The sequence below is a fragment of the Sordaria macrospora genome, chromosome 2, assembly GCF_033870435.1.
Source record: "Sordaria macrospora chromosome 2, complete sequence".
In the NCBI taxonomy this organism is placed as follows: domain Eukaryota; kingdom Fungi; phylum Ascomycota; class Sordariomycetes; order Sordariales; family Sordariaceae; genus Sordaria; species Sordaria macrospora.
Genome location: NC_089372.1, coordinates 279,776 through 296,698, shown reverse-complemented (window position 1 = coordinate 296,698; position 16,923 = coordinate 279,776). Strand labels below are relative to the sequence as shown.

General features: G+C 53.4%; 4 protein-coding genes and 1 non-coding gene across 5 annotated transcripts; 2 read left to right on the top strand and 3 right to left on the bottom strand.

Moving 5' to 3' along the window:
- Nucleotides 1-549: 549 nt before the first annotated feature.
- On the bottom strand, nucleotides 550-680 carry SMAC4_13187. Its single transcript has 2 exons — nucleotides 644-680; nucleotides 550-585 (listed from the first exon to the last, which is right to left on the bottom strand). It is a non-coding gene; the product is annotated as a tRNA-Glu (tRNA).
- A 113-nt stretch (nucleotides 681-793) lies between these two features.
- On the bottom strand, nucleotides 794-2,434 carry SMAC4_06865 (uncharacterized protein). Its single transcript, XM_003344509.2, has 2 exons — nucleotides 2,109-2,434; nucleotides 794-2,018 (listed from the first exon to the last, which is right to left on the bottom strand). Exons 1-2 carry the CDS (start codon nucleotides 2,381-2,383, stop codon nucleotides 1,421-1,423), a joined length of 873 nt encoding a protein of 290 aa, XP_003344557.1. The 5' UTR covers nucleotides 2,384-2,434; the 3' UTR covers nucleotides 794-1,420.
- A 2,104-nt stretch (nucleotides 2,435-4,538) lies between these two features.
- SMAC4_06864 (uncharacterized protein) lies at nucleotides 4,539-6,036 on the bottom strand (the record flags this gene model as incomplete). Its single annotated transcript, XM_003344508.2, has 1 exon — nucleotides 4,539-6,036. One exon carries the CDS (start codon nucleotides 6,034-6,036, stop codon nucleotides 4,540-4,542), a length of 1,497 nt encoding a protein of 498 aa, XP_003344556.1. The 3' UTR covers nucleotide 4,539.
- A 1,204-nt stretch (nucleotides 6,037-7,240) lies between these two features.
- SMAC4_06863 (uncharacterized protein) lies at nucleotides 7,241-8,053 on the top strand (the record flags this gene model as incomplete). Its single annotated transcript, XM_003344507.1, has 1 exon — nucleotides 7,241-8,053. One exon carries the CDS (start codon nucleotides 7,241-7,243, stop codon nucleotides 8,051-8,053), a length of 813 nt encoding a protein of 270 aa, XP_003344555.1.
- Nucleotides 8,054-10,575: 2,522 nt separating this feature from the next.
- Nucleotides 10,576-14,013, top strand: SMAC4_06862 (uncharacterized protein; the record flags this gene model as incomplete). Its single annotated transcript, XM_003344506.2, has 1 exon — nucleotides 10,576-14,013. One exon carries the CDS (start codon nucleotides 10,576-10,578, stop codon nucleotides 13,486-13,488), a length of 2,913 nt encoding a protein of 970 aa, XP_003344554.1. The 3' UTR covers nucleotides 13,489-14,013.
- Between the last annotated feature and the right edge of the window lie 2,910 nt (nucleotides 14,014-16,923).

Below are 16,923 nucleotides of genomic sequence, written 5' to 3'. Positions count from 1 at the left end.
CAAGTTGCAACCGTGATCGAACAAGATGTGAAAGTGGAAAGTGGAATCCTCCGGCTCTGGAGGACCGCATTTGGGAGGACAAAGTGGTGCAGCCTCGATTTCGAAGACAACGCCAAGGATTGATGGGAATGGAACCTAAAGCGTGTGCAATGGATCTAAAAGAATGAGTTTTGCCAGTATCAAATAATTGGTTCACTGATCGTTTGGAGATGGAAAGAGGAAAAGAGTGCCTGTCAGCCCAGGTGAACGAAAGTACTGTACAACAATGGAAGTTGTGCGTGGTTCCTCTTTCCTATAAGTGGTGACAGATCTTTGCCTGTCGAACGCGCCGTTCCTCGTTGCAAGAACTAAACAAGTTCAAACACAAGGAAAGAGCTCCTTCTCACTTCCCTTTGGCAACTCAAATGCAGCATCATCTCCCTTCTCCTTCCTCTATCCTTCCTCTAATCAACCCAGGTAAGCTCCCAGAGTACCACAAGCAAAAAGAAGACAAAAAGAAAACAACAAGAAAAAGAAGAAGCACAAAGACAAAGAAATATGCAAAAGAATTGCGCGATCCGGGATTCGAACCTGGGAACATCCACTATCAGGTGGCAAGGGCCCCAGCCCGACAACGAACACCATAAGTATTCGAAGTGCCGTTTGAAGAACGAACGGGTTAACCACTACGCCAATCACGCTTTTTGTTGAAAGAGGGTCTGCGGAGTGTGTATATACACCTCTTGTGCCGCCGTCAGATACACGTGGGCTGGTAATGCTGGTACGGCTGCTAGTACTGGTGGTACTGGTAACTTCTTGTGTTCAGGTGGTTGGATGTTTGCCTACTGGGTTGTGCCCGATCTCAGCACCACGCTCCTTGCTAGGTAGTTTTGTGCCCGCGATTGTCTGTTTCCTTGTGTGGTTTTTTTTTTTTGGGTACATTGCCAACTTCTCCGCGTTTTGTCACGACGGTTCTAGATGATGATATCGCATTATCCACCGTGTGCAGAACAACATTTGGCAAGACTTCTCAGCGAACAGCCCACTTTCCTCATCTTCAACTGTATCACCGCGACAAGACACATGAGACAAGAAGATATCCAACAACTGTTATTTGCACCGCCCGCGCAACCGCAAGCATTACACAACTATATACAAGAATGCGCGCGTCGATCCGAGAACCATCATGCGCCAACCACACGATCCGCTTCCCAATCCGTCCGCCAAAGCCAACAGACCACAGTCACGACACCAACACCAACTCCATCGCAAACAGTCAAGCCCATTCAGACATCCGAAAGACCCTTAAGCCATCCTTCAACCCTCAAACTAACCACTGCGTCCCTCTTTCAGTCCCCCCTCGCGACCGAGAAACACGATGCTTCGACAAGACATCTCACATCCCCCGCTCGCTCACAGACTCCATGTCGATGGAGTCCGCTTACAAGCACTGAGAGTACCACTGGTTAGCAGCCTGGCAAGTCGATCCAGACACGCAGCAAGTAGGACCGGACCATCCCTGACCACCGCACTGTCCCCACTTAGCCGAGCAGGTGCCGGATCCGCCTCCGTTGCCGGGGTTGGTGGGGTTAGTAGGAGTAGTAGGGTTCTCAGGCTGAGTAGATCCGCCGCCGCCGCTGGCGCCAACATTGATGGTGCTGCTTCCGGACGAGAAGTAGCCCTCGGTGGCGACAATCTGGTAGTTGTGGGTGCCGAGCTGGAGGCCGGAGCGGGTCCAGGCGTCAAAGTGGTTCTTCATGTTGACGGAGCCGCCGGTGCGCTTCTGCTGGCGGACGGACCAGTACTGGTAGAAGGTGGCGGTGCCGTCGATGGAGGGCTGGTTGACGCGCTGGGTGCGGTAGATGTCGTAGACGCCGCCGTCCGAGGTGACGGACCCGAGACGGGTGGCGCCCGTGCTGGGGTTGTAGGTGCCGAAGTTCTCGACGACGTAGTACTCTACGAGAGGGTTGCGAGTCCAGCCGTAGACGGCGAGGTACGAGTTGCCGTTGGGGGAGTAGGTGCCGGTGTAGTTGATGGTGCTATTGTTAACAAGTTAGTACATGTGTCGAGCGAAGCGAGGACTCCTCCACGGAGTGGCCGCCGGAGGCAAGCAAAGAAGGAAAACATACCGATCAGTACCGGGCATCCAACCCTTTCCACCGACCCAGTTACCGTTGCCGGACCACTTGGCGCTGTACTGGCCACCAGCCTCGTTGGTGTACTGAATGCTGCCCTGGTCGTCAGTCCAGAAGGAGAAGTAGTAGCCGTTGTGGGTGCCAGTGGCCGACGAGGTGTAGGTCTGACGCTTGAAGAGGCTGCCCTGGCCGGGGAGCTCGCCGGGGAGGGCAAAGACGCCAGAGATGGCCGTGGTGGCGGCGAGAAGGATGGAGGAGAAAGCAACCATTTTGATGGTGTTGACCTGAGACTGTCTGGAAAGGAAGTGCTGAGGATGAGGAACCAGAAGTTAAGTGTTGATCACGGGGAGGGTACTTAGGGGTTATATACTTTTCGTCACTGGCAGGTTGACGGATCGCCTCATGGTGGTTCCACGATAAAAGAGTCCGTTACATTGACATGGTTGCATTGTTTCCTGGAAATGAGCGAGGTTTGGAGGTTCATGCCCCCCCTAGGCAGTTCCGCTCCGATGTTTCACCCCCCATGGGCCTGGCTGAGGTTCGAGGTGGTGTGGTGATGCGGCCCTCTTGCTCCTTGGATTTCATGGGGAAACCGATTTAGCACACCCGCGATGTAACCATCCGGAGAGCACCAAGCGCCATGCGATCTTGCTTTGATCGAGACCGCTTGTGTTCTTGACATTCAGTGATCGGAAAGAAGTCGCCAAGATTGCTTTTTTGGCGGAGTGATGGGCTCGTCTTGCAACAGGGAAATCCAACGCGTTTAGCCATTCTTGTCTGTTTTTTTCCCCGCGATCCGGATATGCTGGCCGATGAGTTCCCGTTGACGTCCTCTTTTGTTTTTACCCCATAGGTGAACTAGCAGAATCCGGGGTTGCCAAGCCAAGAGGCAAGATCCATCCGTCAGACTATCTTGCCTAGTCGATGGCCATATGTCCAGGATGCTTAGCATGTCCAGATGTGTCACGGCGAGGCCGAAGTCCGAACAGAACCTCGATATCGAAGCATAGGACATCAACACGTTTCATCTTTGGACCCAGTGAGATGATGGCTACCTGTATGATACCGAGTTTCCCAAACAGGTTCACTATCTTCATTCCCAACTTCTCAACGCATCATCAGCCCTGGTAAAAGTGTCCCCAAAGAGTTGTCGTTGTCGTTCACAACCGGGCTAGAGCCTCCAAGCATCAGCGTAGCATCACATACCACACCACCCCCAGCACCAGTTGAATTGCGGGGGAAATCAACGCCGCAATTGAAAGCTTCAGGAAGGAAAGCATCACAAATGCCGATTAACCCGGCGGCTAAATAGCTGTCAATGCGACTCAATACCGTCCTTGGGCTTCTCTCACAGAAATTCACGGTTCTGGAAGGGCTCTTGGCAGAGCGGTCCTAGCCACTGGGACAGGGGAGCTAGCAGGGACCGGTTGAGCTTGTGACTTGGTGAAACGTCCCGAATAGGAAATTCACGGTAGAGGAAGACCGAAAACTTCTGGAATGGGAACGCTGGAACATCATTTTGGTCGCTGTTGGCAGCAGGTTGGGAGGCAACGATCATCGGGGCTAGAACGGTTTTGCCCACGGGCATTTGACATTCACAAGAACAAAAACTAGCTAGCTGGAGGTCGGACCGGACCGGCTTCTGAGTTCTGACTGGAGCCTGGGCTGGATGGACCTGGTCGTTCCGAATTTGAGGAAAGGGCTTTCGTCTCCGGGCAGCTGGGGAGAAGGAACGATGTCCGTCATGGATCATGGAATGTTCTCTGACGGCGACGGTCAACCACATGGAGCGAAGGACCCTTTTTTTTGGTAACTGTATTCTTCCAGGCGGGTAAATTGGTCTTGGGTAGCATTTGGGACCAACTCTGGGATGCTGTCAAACCCAGAACCGTGATGTTGAAAAGTTCCGTTGTCAGTGCTGAGCAAGAACACAGAGTGACTTAATCAGGTTGACAGTTCTTTCCAACTTGGCGGTGCGCAGATATGCCAGTTGTCTCGCAAGACTGTCTTTGAAGGGAAATAACGACGGCGACAACCCGAATGAGCCCGATTGTAAGCGCTCCTACCATCGGACAAGTGCATGTGGTGTTATCTACCTGTGTCACCATTCACCAGTTCCCCATGGTAAGCTCTAATCTCCCATGAAACCGCCACTGCCGGCTTTATCAGCCATTGCTCTCGTCAAAACTTTCCCGCGGCCCCAACTTCATCATGTCTGTTGCCGTCATGGTCAATCCCTTCCGCATTCCCTCTTGACATGCGACTGACACAAATCCCGGACTGAAATGCAGTTGTTCATCACCACCATAGCCCCCCGGAGCCTCTCGCCGTCGTCAATATCTCGACTAGGCTCGGCCGAGTGTCAAAGGAAACAAAACCGCCACGCGACACGCCACCCTCGCCGTTCTCACTACTCCTTTTCTCGTCACAACTTGGCCTTCCCACTCTTCCCATCCAACTTCACCACATTCTCTCCCTTCTCCTTCTTCTGTATCTCCGCAACCACCTCAGCCCACCTCCGATAAACATCCCTCTCAGCATCAAACCCCAACAACCATCCTTCCCTCAACAACCATATCCTCTCCGGACAATTCCATACCCCCTCCGGCCCGTCCCAATCAGCCTTATGCCACCGCTCCCTCATCTTCGGCCCATTGGCTTGCGCTTTATGCACCCGTTCGTACCTCAGCTTTTCAAAAGCTTTAAGCGCCGTGGGGACCACTTTCTGTTTCGCCATCTCGCCCCTCTTGTTTGCATGGCAGGCAAGTTCAAGAGAAGCAGCCACCACTGATCCATCTTCGATACTCTGACTTGCTCCCTGAATAGACGTAGGCAAAAACGGGTGAGCGGCGTCTCCTATCAGCGCGATCCTTCCTTTTGGGCTGACGAAGGTAGGCAGCGGTTCGCGGTAGACGAGTTTGTAATCGATTAGTCTCCCCGGCGGTGTAGCTTTCACTAGTTCTCTGACGACGGGACACCATCCTTCCAGGTAGGTCAATGCTTCCTCGGGTTTACCGGGGAATTGCCAAGATTCTTCAATGTTGCCGTCGTCGATGTGGGTAAACACCCAGTTTATCTCGCTTCCCTTCTTGATGCTCGAGACAAGGAAGTGAATGTCTGGCCCGATGAAGCCCTGGTGTTGATCCCCGTTTTCCACGAGATGTTTGGTGATGGGGTTCTTTGCGATAACAGGCGCAGAAGGGAACCAAGCCCTGTAAACTGCGTAGCCGGAAGACTTTGGTTGTTCGTCTTCCTCAAGGCCAAGGACTAACTTCCGACCTCTTGACCTAACGCCTTCAGCGGCTAGAACGGCGTCACCTGTCACTTTCTCAATCTCGCCATCTGCTCCCGTGATGATCACACCCGCATGCGGTCTTTCCCTTTCTTCCCCTTCTTCCCCTTGCCCTTTCCCTCCACTCTCGGTCCCATCACACTCAAAGTAATCCCTGACCCTCACCCCCCACCTGACCTTAATCCCCCTTCCTTCCACCCCCTTCCTAGTCCTCACATACTCCCAAATCAACCGATGCAACTCCCCCCTATGGCCATTAATCCTCCTCCCCTCCCAACCCATATCCTTCTCCTCCTTGAAACTTTGCCTTGTAACAAACTCCCCCTTGTAATGAAAAAGATCCAACCAGGTAGTCTGTCGAGCAATCGCTTCCATCTTTTCAGCCACCGACTCGCCAGAAGGGAAAACCCACTTCTCAAACGCCCGTGACCCGTTGGGGTCGAACGAGATGATATCCCCGTACCGAGTGATTTCGTCTATGGAAGAGACTTTCTCGAATAAAGTCACGCGGTGGCCTTTGCGCTCGCATTCGATGGCTGCGGAGAGGCCGGCAAAGCCAGCGCCTACTATTAGGATGTGGAGGCCGGTGGGGGGGAAGGGGCCGGAGGGGGTTGTGTTTTTGTTTTCCATGATGGGATAAGGTATTGGGGTGGAGGTGTTATAGCTGTGATTTGAGGTATTGTAGTTATGGTGCGATGTGTTGTGGTCGCGATGCGTGACGGGGCGTGACTTCGTGGTCTGGACGTCTTGTCCAGGGAGCGAGTTTGTGCAGCGGTGACAGGTTGAGTAGGTAGCCGAGGGTATTAAGAGAGGTGCTGGAGGTATGAAGGGTGAAAGCTGCGAGGATTAGGACGACATCGGCCGGCTGTTATTCTGGCAGCCGAAGCTCGAATCTGACCATCTCGGCTCAAAGATGTTTTGCGACAAAGGTCACCAATAAGATACAGGCTGAACTGCCGACCCCGCTTCATGAGCCGCGATATTGGTGATATTTGGGGGTTTCCATTGCAGTTTATACTGAGACGCTGGCTCGGCTGGGAAGGAGCGACCTCGTGATTGGCCAACCAGATATTTTACATTCCTTTCTGTAGTCAGTTGGCCGCTGTCCCGTGTCAACGCGGAAGGTTCTGCGGGGAAACAGCGGGAGGAATATCACTGGATGCTCTCAGCGCCAGATACGCAATTCCAGACCTTAGGTAAGATCAACGGTTGTGTTCGCTGTTCCTGCCATGCACCAAACGAACCAAAAAGCGTTACCCAGCCTATGCTCCCGGTGACGAAACGAGAATTATCCGGACTCCAGTCCCACTGATGTGAGTAGAAGACGTCGTGCGTACCTGATAAGGCGTCAACAATTCGAGCAAATGTCGATCAGCTGTGAAACATCGCCATGCTCTGATCGACAGAAGCGGACGGGTGCTTCCGTGCCATATGGAAGGGTGAGGACGATCGCATTGCCTGATAAGGAAACGAGCTGCTCAGCCTTGAGCTCAACCGTCGTTACTAGAGCTGCTATAGCTATAGCTTGCAATTTGGCTGAACACTGGCCGAAAACTCCCTGCCAAGGTAAAACGATCGTGAATGGCTGAAGCGAGTGCCGAGTATAAATGAGACGGGCATCCCCGCACAGGTGCAATATCCCAACTGCTACTGGCAACTGGTAAATCTCGCTCGAGCCCGGCAGTTTGGATACTCATCCAAGATTCAGTGTATAAAATGGAGCTTGATGTCGGGGAAAGACGACGTGATGGGTTCACTTGAAGCCCCAGTATTGTGAAGCCTCCGCATCTGTTTTTGCTTCCCTTCAAGGCGTCAAAACCAGACCATCAGCATCATGATGCTCCTCACCACCACTGTACTCTCCCTCACCCCCTTGGCGGCCCTCGGGGCTCCCACAGCTGAAGCTCCCAGACAGGCAGCCGCATCCACCTGCGACCGCGACTTCCTCAAAGCCCAAGCCGCCTCCTACGTCGCCGCGCAAAAGGCCGGAACCCCTTCCCTCCTCCTCGCCAACTCTTCTGCCTCAGTCACCTACACCCAAAACTTCAAGACTGCCACCCTCACCACCGGCATCTTGTCCACCGCTCTCCGCATCGACCACAGCCGCAGCACCTACGACACCACCCAATGCGCCACCTTCACCGAGCTCATCACCACCGAGACCAACAAACAACACGTCATCGGCACGCAACTGCGCTTCTCCCCCGACACTTTGTCCCTGTCCAAAATTGAAACCATAGTAACCTCAAAAGGCGACTGGCTCTTCGACCCGACCTCAACACTCAAATACTCCTCGCAAGAATCCTCTTCCGGACTCTGGGACGAGATCCCCCTTGCCAAGCGCGACACCCGGGCCGTGATCCAAGCCGCTGGCGACGCGTATCTGGACCTGTTCAACGACAAGAAAGTGCAAGTCCCCTGGGGAAGTCCCTGCGCGAGACTGGAGGGAGGTAGTTATATCCAGCCGAGTTGTAACGTGGGCGTGCCGAGTGGGATCAAGAATGTGAATCGACGGTATGTGATTGATGAGGTGCTGGGAGCGGTGGATGTGTTTTTTGACTTTGCGGGGGCGGAGCCGGATAGTCATGAGTTTAGGGTGGAGGGGGGCAAGTTGAGGTTGGTGCATACCATGACTGTTATGAAGTAGGTCCATATCTAGGGGGTGGCGGTCTGTCTCTGGTGTGGTTGTGCGGTGGTTGAGGGTTGGTGGTTGAGGGTTGGTGATTGAGGGTTGGTGATTGAGGGTTGGTGGTTGAGGGTTGGTGATTGAGGGTTGGTGGTTGAGGGTTGGTGGTTGAGGGTTGGGATGGAAGGACTGGCGGTGGAAGCTCTGGGTTGGCTTGGGGAAAGGCTGTGTAAAGGGATCGAGATCTATTAACTTGGCAATTGTTCAGATAGTGATTATCAGCAGCGAGAGTTGTACCGATTGGAAAGGATCCTGAACCTTGCTGCTTTGTTGTCGCATTGTAGGATTATGGTCATGACTGGTTGCTCCGTTGGCGCAGTGTCAGCTGGCCCATTGTCAATAACAACAACACCACGACAACACGGGTGAATGGAGACGCGAACAGAAGCGTGGCATCGTGAACGGGTGAAGGAGGTTGGTGTCGCGTTGGGCGTGACCGCTACCGCTAGCAACCTGCCAGCTGCCAGCCAAGGTGGTTGGTGTATCCAAAATACGAGGGCAAAGGGGGTCCGCTTCCCATGGACAACCCCATCATGAAGTTTGTTGGTTGTGACAGATTGCAGTTTGGGAATAGCTTCATGTTTTGGGATTCGTGAGGGGTTCTGGGCATCAGTGACGAATGGAGAAAAGAGGTGGAATCTCACAGAAGAGACCATCACCTTTCCGGGCTAGCCTGGCACTGCGCGATAGGAAAAGATTCGAGACACTAGCGAATGGCTAGGCCCAGATAGGCTTGGGCTGAAGGAGTCAACGCAATCCGAAGCGCGGAGTGAAAGCGGTCAAGGACTGCAGATGACCCTGCAAAAAAAGGAATATGACGTCATGGTAACTGTCACTGGCCCCCCACCTGCCAGCATTGGGAACGGAAGAGGTGACACACAAAAGGACAGCTGCAAGACATCGTCGATCCCGAGGGTAAGTGAGGAGGGGCTCTTGAACCTCTTTGAACTTTGTCAGGCAGTTTGGGCAAATGTTGAAATGTTGAAATTTCTTCGATACCTATGCACAGCCTTCCCCAGCCCAGATCATCACAAACCAAACGCATCATTTTTTTTCGTTTTCCTGTTCCTTCTTTTTGCCAACACACGTCCCTCACTTTTTGCGACCAACAAGAACGGACAGTCACCACAAAACCAGAATGCCACTCAATGATCCATTCAACCATTGAAGATGCGCAGCGACGATCGCCCTCAGATCCGGCTAGGATCTGGACCACTCCAATGAATGTGTCAGCAGAGGACTGGAGGGTTCCATGCAGCAGCTGTCTGTCGCCTGTCAAATGGCAAATGCAAATGCAAATGCATCATTGACAGGGACAGGATTCCGAAATAACATTTTTTGCAGTCGGCATGTGCATCGGGACCTAGAGGTACCATCGAGATGGCATTAGCAACCGATTTGACAGCATGACTTTGACAGCTAAATAAATGCATGACCAGACTGATACAACCGGGTCTAGATGGGCCTATCTGTGTCTATCATTTACCTCTTTACCGGTTTACCGACGGCATGGGAATCATGAGAATCTGTCTTATAGATATTGCCCGAGGTTAATCCCAGTATTGCCGCAGGGCAGTGATTAGTGTAGTGTACTAAAATCAGTCAGTTTGCGGTCTTGCATCGCGCAGGCCCTGTTGATCCCGTCAACCCGTCTTCCCTCTTGCCGGTCTCTTTGCTCCTCCAATTTGCCACGAGTCTTAAACGACTGATATCACACGGGTATAATACCATGTTTGGTGCTACTTGTTGGAGGATTTGTTGCACATTCTCCTGGTATTTCCGTGTCACTGTCACCACTCACTTTCAAAACTTGACCATTCCATCGGTACCGGACGGTTGTGCCCGTGACAGGGCGGTGTTCTCAGTGACAATCAGCGGGTGATAATCACAGTGGCAGCCAAGCACTGACCATTCACAGCTTGCGTCCAGAGTCCCGTGTGTGAGTGGTGGGTGAGCCCTCTCTCCTCCCGTCCGTTTTTTGCACTCTTTGGTCCTTCCCGTCCTCCATGTCATCCCGTCAACCATGTTCACCCCGTCCGTCTCCTTTTTTTTTTCCCCCTCCCTTTCGCCTCATTCGAGTTCTCCGGTAGCGACACAAAGACCAGTCTCTCGTTTTCACTTTCCCGTTTTCCGAAGTTTGTCCTCTGCTCTTGCCCTTTCGTCCTCTTTTTCCTCTCTCTCTTCCGAGACCCGACCCACTCCCATCCCGTCTTGGTTTCTCCCTCTAAAACTATTGACCAACCCCCGCAACTTCCAGTAGCCTGCACTTAGGTTGCCTGTACCGTGCCTGGGAACGCTGCAAAGGTCAGGCCATCTCTGCCTTGCGCCCACCCGCCTGCGGTTAATAGACCGCCAGACAACCGCCTACTGCACAAATCAGACCATTTTGGAGGTCCCTAATTGCTTGCAGCAAATCACTTGTCGCGGGTTGGCACCTTGGATCTCGAGATCGGCAAATCGACTCTGGCACTGGCACCGAAAAAATGCATCTCTCCACGGCCAAAGCCAACACCACCATCGTGGCCGACATGGCAAACAGTCTGCTCAACATGGTCATTGGCGGCCATGAGGATGGAAAAGACAAAGAATCCCATTCCGATATCAACGACTCCGCCCCCGGACCCGACAATTCGGACAGTCTCCAGTCCCTGACTCAGGAACACTCCAACGACGACGACTCCCACCACATCTTGGCTTCGGCCTCAGCTTCAGCTTCGACACCAACCACCCAGGACATTGAGGATGAAAATGACCCCGCCTGGAGCATCGCAACCACGACAACAACAGACTCGTCCGTCGACGACAGCAGCAACAGCAACGTCACCGTCACCCTCCAAGAAGATGTCCCGCCAACGCATCCCTTTGCGGCTCCCGACATGAGCCTCATCTTCGACTACTCGCCCATCCCATTACTCCTCCTGTCATCGTCGTGCTGCATCACCAGGGTCTCGAAACGCTTCTGCCAAGACTGGCACGTTACCGAAAAGGATTGCGTCGGCAAGTTCCTACTGCCCTTTCTCGACGGCCAGGTCCGCGAAACCGGCGCCAGCAAATCAAAACACATTGCCGAAGCTGTCGACGATGCCGTCGCATCCCGATCTGAGCGCACCTCCAAAGCCATCACGGTCAAGAGTGCCTTCACCTGTCGCGCCCGCGTGATTCCCATCTTTCGAGGCGCCGAGCTGGTCTCCATCTACCTCGAATGGCACGAGCGCCCTACCTCGGACGTCCTCGACAACGAACTTGTGCAACCGGGCCTTTCCACCGACGAAGCCTTCCGCATTCTCGTACAAGCGCTCAAGGACTATGCCATCTTCCTGCTGGATACCAAGGGTCATATTGCGACGTGGAATACAGGAGCGCAATTGCTCAAGGGCTACACCCGGGACGAGATCATCGGCAAACACTTCTCCATCTTCTACGGCAAGGAAGACCTCGACATCAAGAAGCCAGAGATGGAACTTGACATCTGTCTCCGCGAAGGCCGTGTGGAGGACGAGGGCTGGCGCTACAAAAAGGACGGCACCCGGTTCTGGGCCAACGTCGTCATCACAGCCGTCTACAAGAATGGCGTCCATGTCGGCTTTGGCAAGGTCACGCGTGACTTAACGGAGCGTAAGGCGTCCGAGTCCCGCTTGATCGCTGCCTACGAGGAGAGCGAGAAGCTCAAGTCCGACTTCCTCGCCAACATGAGCCACGAGATCCGTACCCCTATGCACGGTATGCTTTCGGCTTGCGCGTTGCTGCTTGACTCGCCTCTTACGGAGAGGCAGCGAGACATTGTCAACATTATGGACGAGTCGGGTCAGATATTGTTGCAGGTCATTAACGACATCCTGGACTATTCAAAGCTAGCATCGGGCAGTTTCTCAGTCAGCTCCGACGTGGTGGGTGTTGCCAGCATCATCACATCAGTGGTGCGCAGTGTCCAGACCACGTTACCCCCAGCCGTCCACTTCGAGCTCTTCCTCGCCCTCAACCTTCCCAAGTCCGTCCAGGGTGACCCTCTCCGCTACCGCCAAATCGTCCAAAACATTGTCGGCAACGCGGCCAAGTTCACAGACAAAGGAAGCATCCGAGTCAGAGCCTCGGTCCACTCCGAAGACAGTGACAGCTACACCCTCTTGACCGAAGTCATCGACACGGGCATTGGCATCCGGGAAGCCGCCTCCGCCTCGCTCTTCACTCCCTTTAGCCAGTTCGACTTGACCACCACCAAGCGTTACAAGGGCACTGGTCTCGGCCTTTCCATCGCCAAATCTCTCGCCGAACTCATGGGTGGCCGCATTGGCTACCGCCCCAACCCCGAACGCCACGGCTCCATCTTCTGGTTTACCGCGCGCTTCAAGAAGATCAAGAGCCTCGAACAGATCCAGGATTGGAAGCACCAGATGGCCGCTAAGGACGGCTCACCCATCTCGCATATTCAACCCGACGTCACGATTCTTCAAAAACGCCTCGCCTCCGTCGCCGGCCGCAAGACCGTTTTGCTTGTAGAAGACAACATTATCAACCAAAAGGTCATGCTCGGCATGCTGCGCTCCCTTGGCTTCAAGAGCATCGACCTGGCAGCCGACGGCGCCGCGGCCGTGAAGATGGTCACGGGCAAACCTGTAGGCTATGATATCGTGCTGATGGATATCAATATGCCCATCATGGACGGACAAGAAGCCTCGCAGCGAATCCGTGACGCTAACGTGAAGGTGCCGATTATTGCTATGACTGCTTACGCCCTTAAAGGGGACCGTGAGAAGTGCCTAGAGTTCGGCATGAACGATTACGTCCCCAAGCCGGTCGACAGGAAGTACCTGATCAAGGTCTTGGCCACTTGGCTCCTCGAGAAGGTCGACTACCGCAAGGCGTACGATGAGCGGCTGCAGCAGTTGAAGAGTTGCGATGAGAAGTTGCATCGGCTGAGTGTTAGTGAGGGCGCAACTGTGGCCGTGGCTAGGAGGGAGAGTGAAGATGGGTTTCTCAAGCGGGGGATGGCGCTCGGTGGTGAAGAGAGGGATGAGAAGGGGTGGAATACTTTACCGGGGAGGCAAGGGCACGAGGTACATAATGCTGGGGTGGCGCAGGGCACGTTTGAGGAGCCGGCGTGTGTGAAGATTCCCGACGCGGTGGAGAGGACGGAGAGACCTCATCAGGGGCCGCCGCCTACGCCCAAGGATGAGCAGCCTGGGTGGCTGGCTAGTCAGGAAGGAAGACAAGATCTGTATAATGGTGGTGTGGGGGAGGGTGTCCCTGATGAGGAGGTGAATGCGAATGGGGATGTGCCGGTGCCGGTGCCGGTTAGCGACGGGGAGATTAGTCCCAGGACTCCCTGTGTGACGACCGATCAGCCACAAGTCGAGGGTGAAGCAGCCGATGAGTACGAAAGGATTGTCAAGCCATAGCACCGGCAACATTCAGCAAGGGTTATGGGAGACAGACGAGGAGATGATGGAACGCATACATGGTATACAACGAACAAATGCATATTGGAGGCGCAAAGGCAAAGCGAGCGGGACTCAGGGGTTGCACAACAGGCCTGGCGTGTCCGGGCGTTTATAACAGTGCATACCAAAATTGTTTTTAATTTGTTTTATATTTTTTTGATGGGATATGGGCGTTGCTTTTGGGATCTGTTGTTTGGTTTTGGCTTGGGATGTTAGCCTTGATGGTTGAACAGATGATGACAATGAAGAGAATGAAGGAATGGTCTTGCGCAAGCTTGTTATCGACCGATTGAGCTCTGTTATGGTGTTGATGACTGGTAAAGACAAGAGTGACGTGAATGGGATAGGTGGTTGAAGAATTTTTTATGGTAATGGGTGGTATCGGCTATGTCAGAGTGTTGACATTTGATCTGGATTAATGTGTATTTGACATCCCTGTTCACTTATTCTAATTGTCCAACAGAATGACAACTTGCTCTCTTCGATGTCTCTGTTTTAAAATTCCTCATCTTTAAACAGCGCTCCAAAAAGCAGCTTGGTCTATTCCGGACGGGACCGGGATCCCATCCGTCCGATTCCCCACACCGCTACGGTAGCACGGCTGCACGGGCGAGAGCCTGGGGCCGATCGGCCGCGAGTGACGGGCTAGGTGGGGCCGTGAAGGAGTTGGTCGAATCGGAGCTCCCGTGGCCGTTTGTGGAGATTTCAAGCGGACGAAGAGCCGGAGGTTGGAGATGGGCACTTTACCAACCTCAACGTAACAAACTATATTCAAATTTTAAAAATTTATCCTATTCCTCTGCCAGATGAAGCATATATTTTCCAGGCGGAGATGCACGAGCACCGACAAATGAAGGCATGTCCGTGGTACTATTTCAAGCTCGAGGAAGTCGATGTAGTTGCAGGTTGACGAAGGGGCACCGAAGTGGAAATGTACGGAAAGTGAAAGGTCGAAGGATTACTGCCGTGGATTGGGGAATGAATTCGGCTTGCAACGAGAACCTTCGGCCATCGCTGAACATTCCATTCCATCTTTTAAAGGCGCAAATGACGGGAGGTTCGGTTTGGTTGGGTTGGGTTTTTGATTGATGGCTCCTTGGATGTTCAGAAGAGACCGGCCGATGCGGCAAGGCAGGTCTTCCCTTTGTAGTAAGGCACGTTACGTTGTTTTTGGTGCTCGTTTTCTCCTCTCCTAATTTCCAAAGCAATTGTCTGCCCCAACACGGAAGCTTGTTCAAGTTTTTATCGCTAAATCTCGACGTATCTTTCCCATCGCATTCATCCGATCACCATGTCGAGATGTTTTCCAGGAAACCTCATCGCTATTTACCCACGGCGATGTCACCCATCGACAAGGAATTAGCAAACGCCCCGCCAAGTGGTCACCTACAACAGCGAACCGCCGCCGAGCGGGAGGCAGCGGAGCAGGGCTTGATACTGCACTAACTCCGGTTGGTGCAGTACTGGACTAGTCGAGTTAGCAACGTATCTAAGCCCGCTGAGCGACTCGCTTCGTCCGAATCCGATGATCGACGACACGACGTTGACGGTTCCTTAACCCGACCGCACTTCTTGCCAACACATTCCACGCTGCCCTCACTCTGGTCAGCCAACGGCAGCTTCAAGGCGCGGGGACAAAGACTGGCGCCGTTGGGGATTCTCTCGTTAGCGGCACAGGCGGTCACTAACAATGGCGGGCAGGATGGAACGCGCTGTTGGTTCCCTGGCCCAGGCATTGAACGACCCTTGCAGCTGCGGCCAGGAGCTTGAAAGGAATCGACGAACCCAGAGATGCCCTGGATGATTCATAGTTCGTACCGCTTTGTTCTTCTTTTGAAAGAAATTTGCTGGTATTTGGGGCCCAGGTTTCGAGTCCTTTGCCTGGCAGGTTCCGCAATCCTTTACTCGATTCCATTTCCCGGACCACGCGCCACACCAAAGCCATCCAAAGAAATTGGATCTTAGGCAACGCTCGACACGCCTTACGATGAGTCAGAACGCCGACGAAATAGACCGGCTCGAGAACCCCCTAGGCGCTCCTAGCTTCAATGTCGACTGGGAATGTCCCGAACTTTCCGTTCCAGAACCATCAGTGACTACCATGTTTTCCCTAGAGCATGCCGAGCATCTCAGGGAGCCCCTGAACACCTTCATGGAGCTCCAGCTAGCTTTCAGACTAATCAGGTTCATCAAGGTCGAAGCTAAGGACTTCCCAATCGAACTCAGTGTCACACGGACATTTGCCCACAGTTCTGGGTTAGATGTTCCGAGGCTTAACAGAACCTCAACACTTTGCATTAGCCTTAACTGCCGATGGCGCTGAGCATCATCCTGAGGTCCCCCTTGCATCACGGGGCGAGAGGGCATCTTTAGGGGCATGGTGAGATATGCATTGTTATACAATGTGCATGAAAGACAGGTCAGCCCGTGCATGCGTACGTGCAGCTCCAGTGACTGCTGGGCCACAATGACGACCGGACAGAGGCCGATGCTAGAGGAAAGAAGGAGAATGGGTGAAAAGCACTCAGGAAGATCCACATGAAGACCGCTAGATAGATACCTCGAGGCATTAGGCGACAAGGCTCGGTACGCACCTCAGTACGTACCACACCTCTTTGGCATAAGAAGGCCTTGAAACCCAGCCTTTGGTTGAAGGTTGAAAGGATCAACAAGGCCTTCGAGACCAAAGTAGTTTATCAGCTGAATTGAACCCTTTGTTCCAAGCCCAGAACTCTGCCCTTGTCACAGCCCCTGTGCCGCTGGGCGTGAACAAACACGTTTTCGCGCGTACATCCAGACAAAGAAATGGTTGTTTGCGAGACCAACGTCAACGTACCCAGTGCGGCAAAAGATGGAGGGCGTGCGTAACTTGGGCCAGGAGAGATAACGGTTCAAGGGAGAGTGATACATCGAGGGACTCTGATGGCCCATGGATACCGCTATGCGCCCAATCTGGTCGTTCGTTCCGTTGTTCGAGTCCTCGTGTCTCCATCTCGCCGTGGTTGTCGCACTTCTCCTGATATCCGACAAATTCCAACTACATGATCACCACTACGAATACCCAGGCAGCCCGTACTGGACGTCCCACGACTTTACTTGACCACAGGAAGCCGACAGGGGCGCGTACCAATGATGGATTGGCTCAAAACCGAATTGGGCACATTCATGGCGCTGCAGCTGGCTTGCGGAGCCATCTCCGACACGCGATTGACGTTCGATCACGACGACTTCTGGAAACAGCTGCGGGTTGTATCGGTATTACTCGAATACCACCTTGACAAATCCACCAGACTATTGAAGTCCTACGACGATGGAAAGCATATCACCAAGCTGGCCGAAGAATGTTTGCGTTCTGCCTGGACCTATGTTACAGAGCTTCACCGTTTGCCCCGC

Bases quoted from the DNA above. Each gene is read 5' to 3' on its own strand.
- SMAC4_06865 (XM_003344509.2), bottom strand. From the start codon at position 2,383: ATGGTTGCTTTCTCCTCCATCCTTCTCGCCGCCACCACGGCCATCTCT. The intron at 2,019-2,108 runs GTATGTTTTCCT...TGTTAACAATAG, and splicing joins TGGATGCCCGGTACTGATCG to CACCATCAACTACACCGGCA.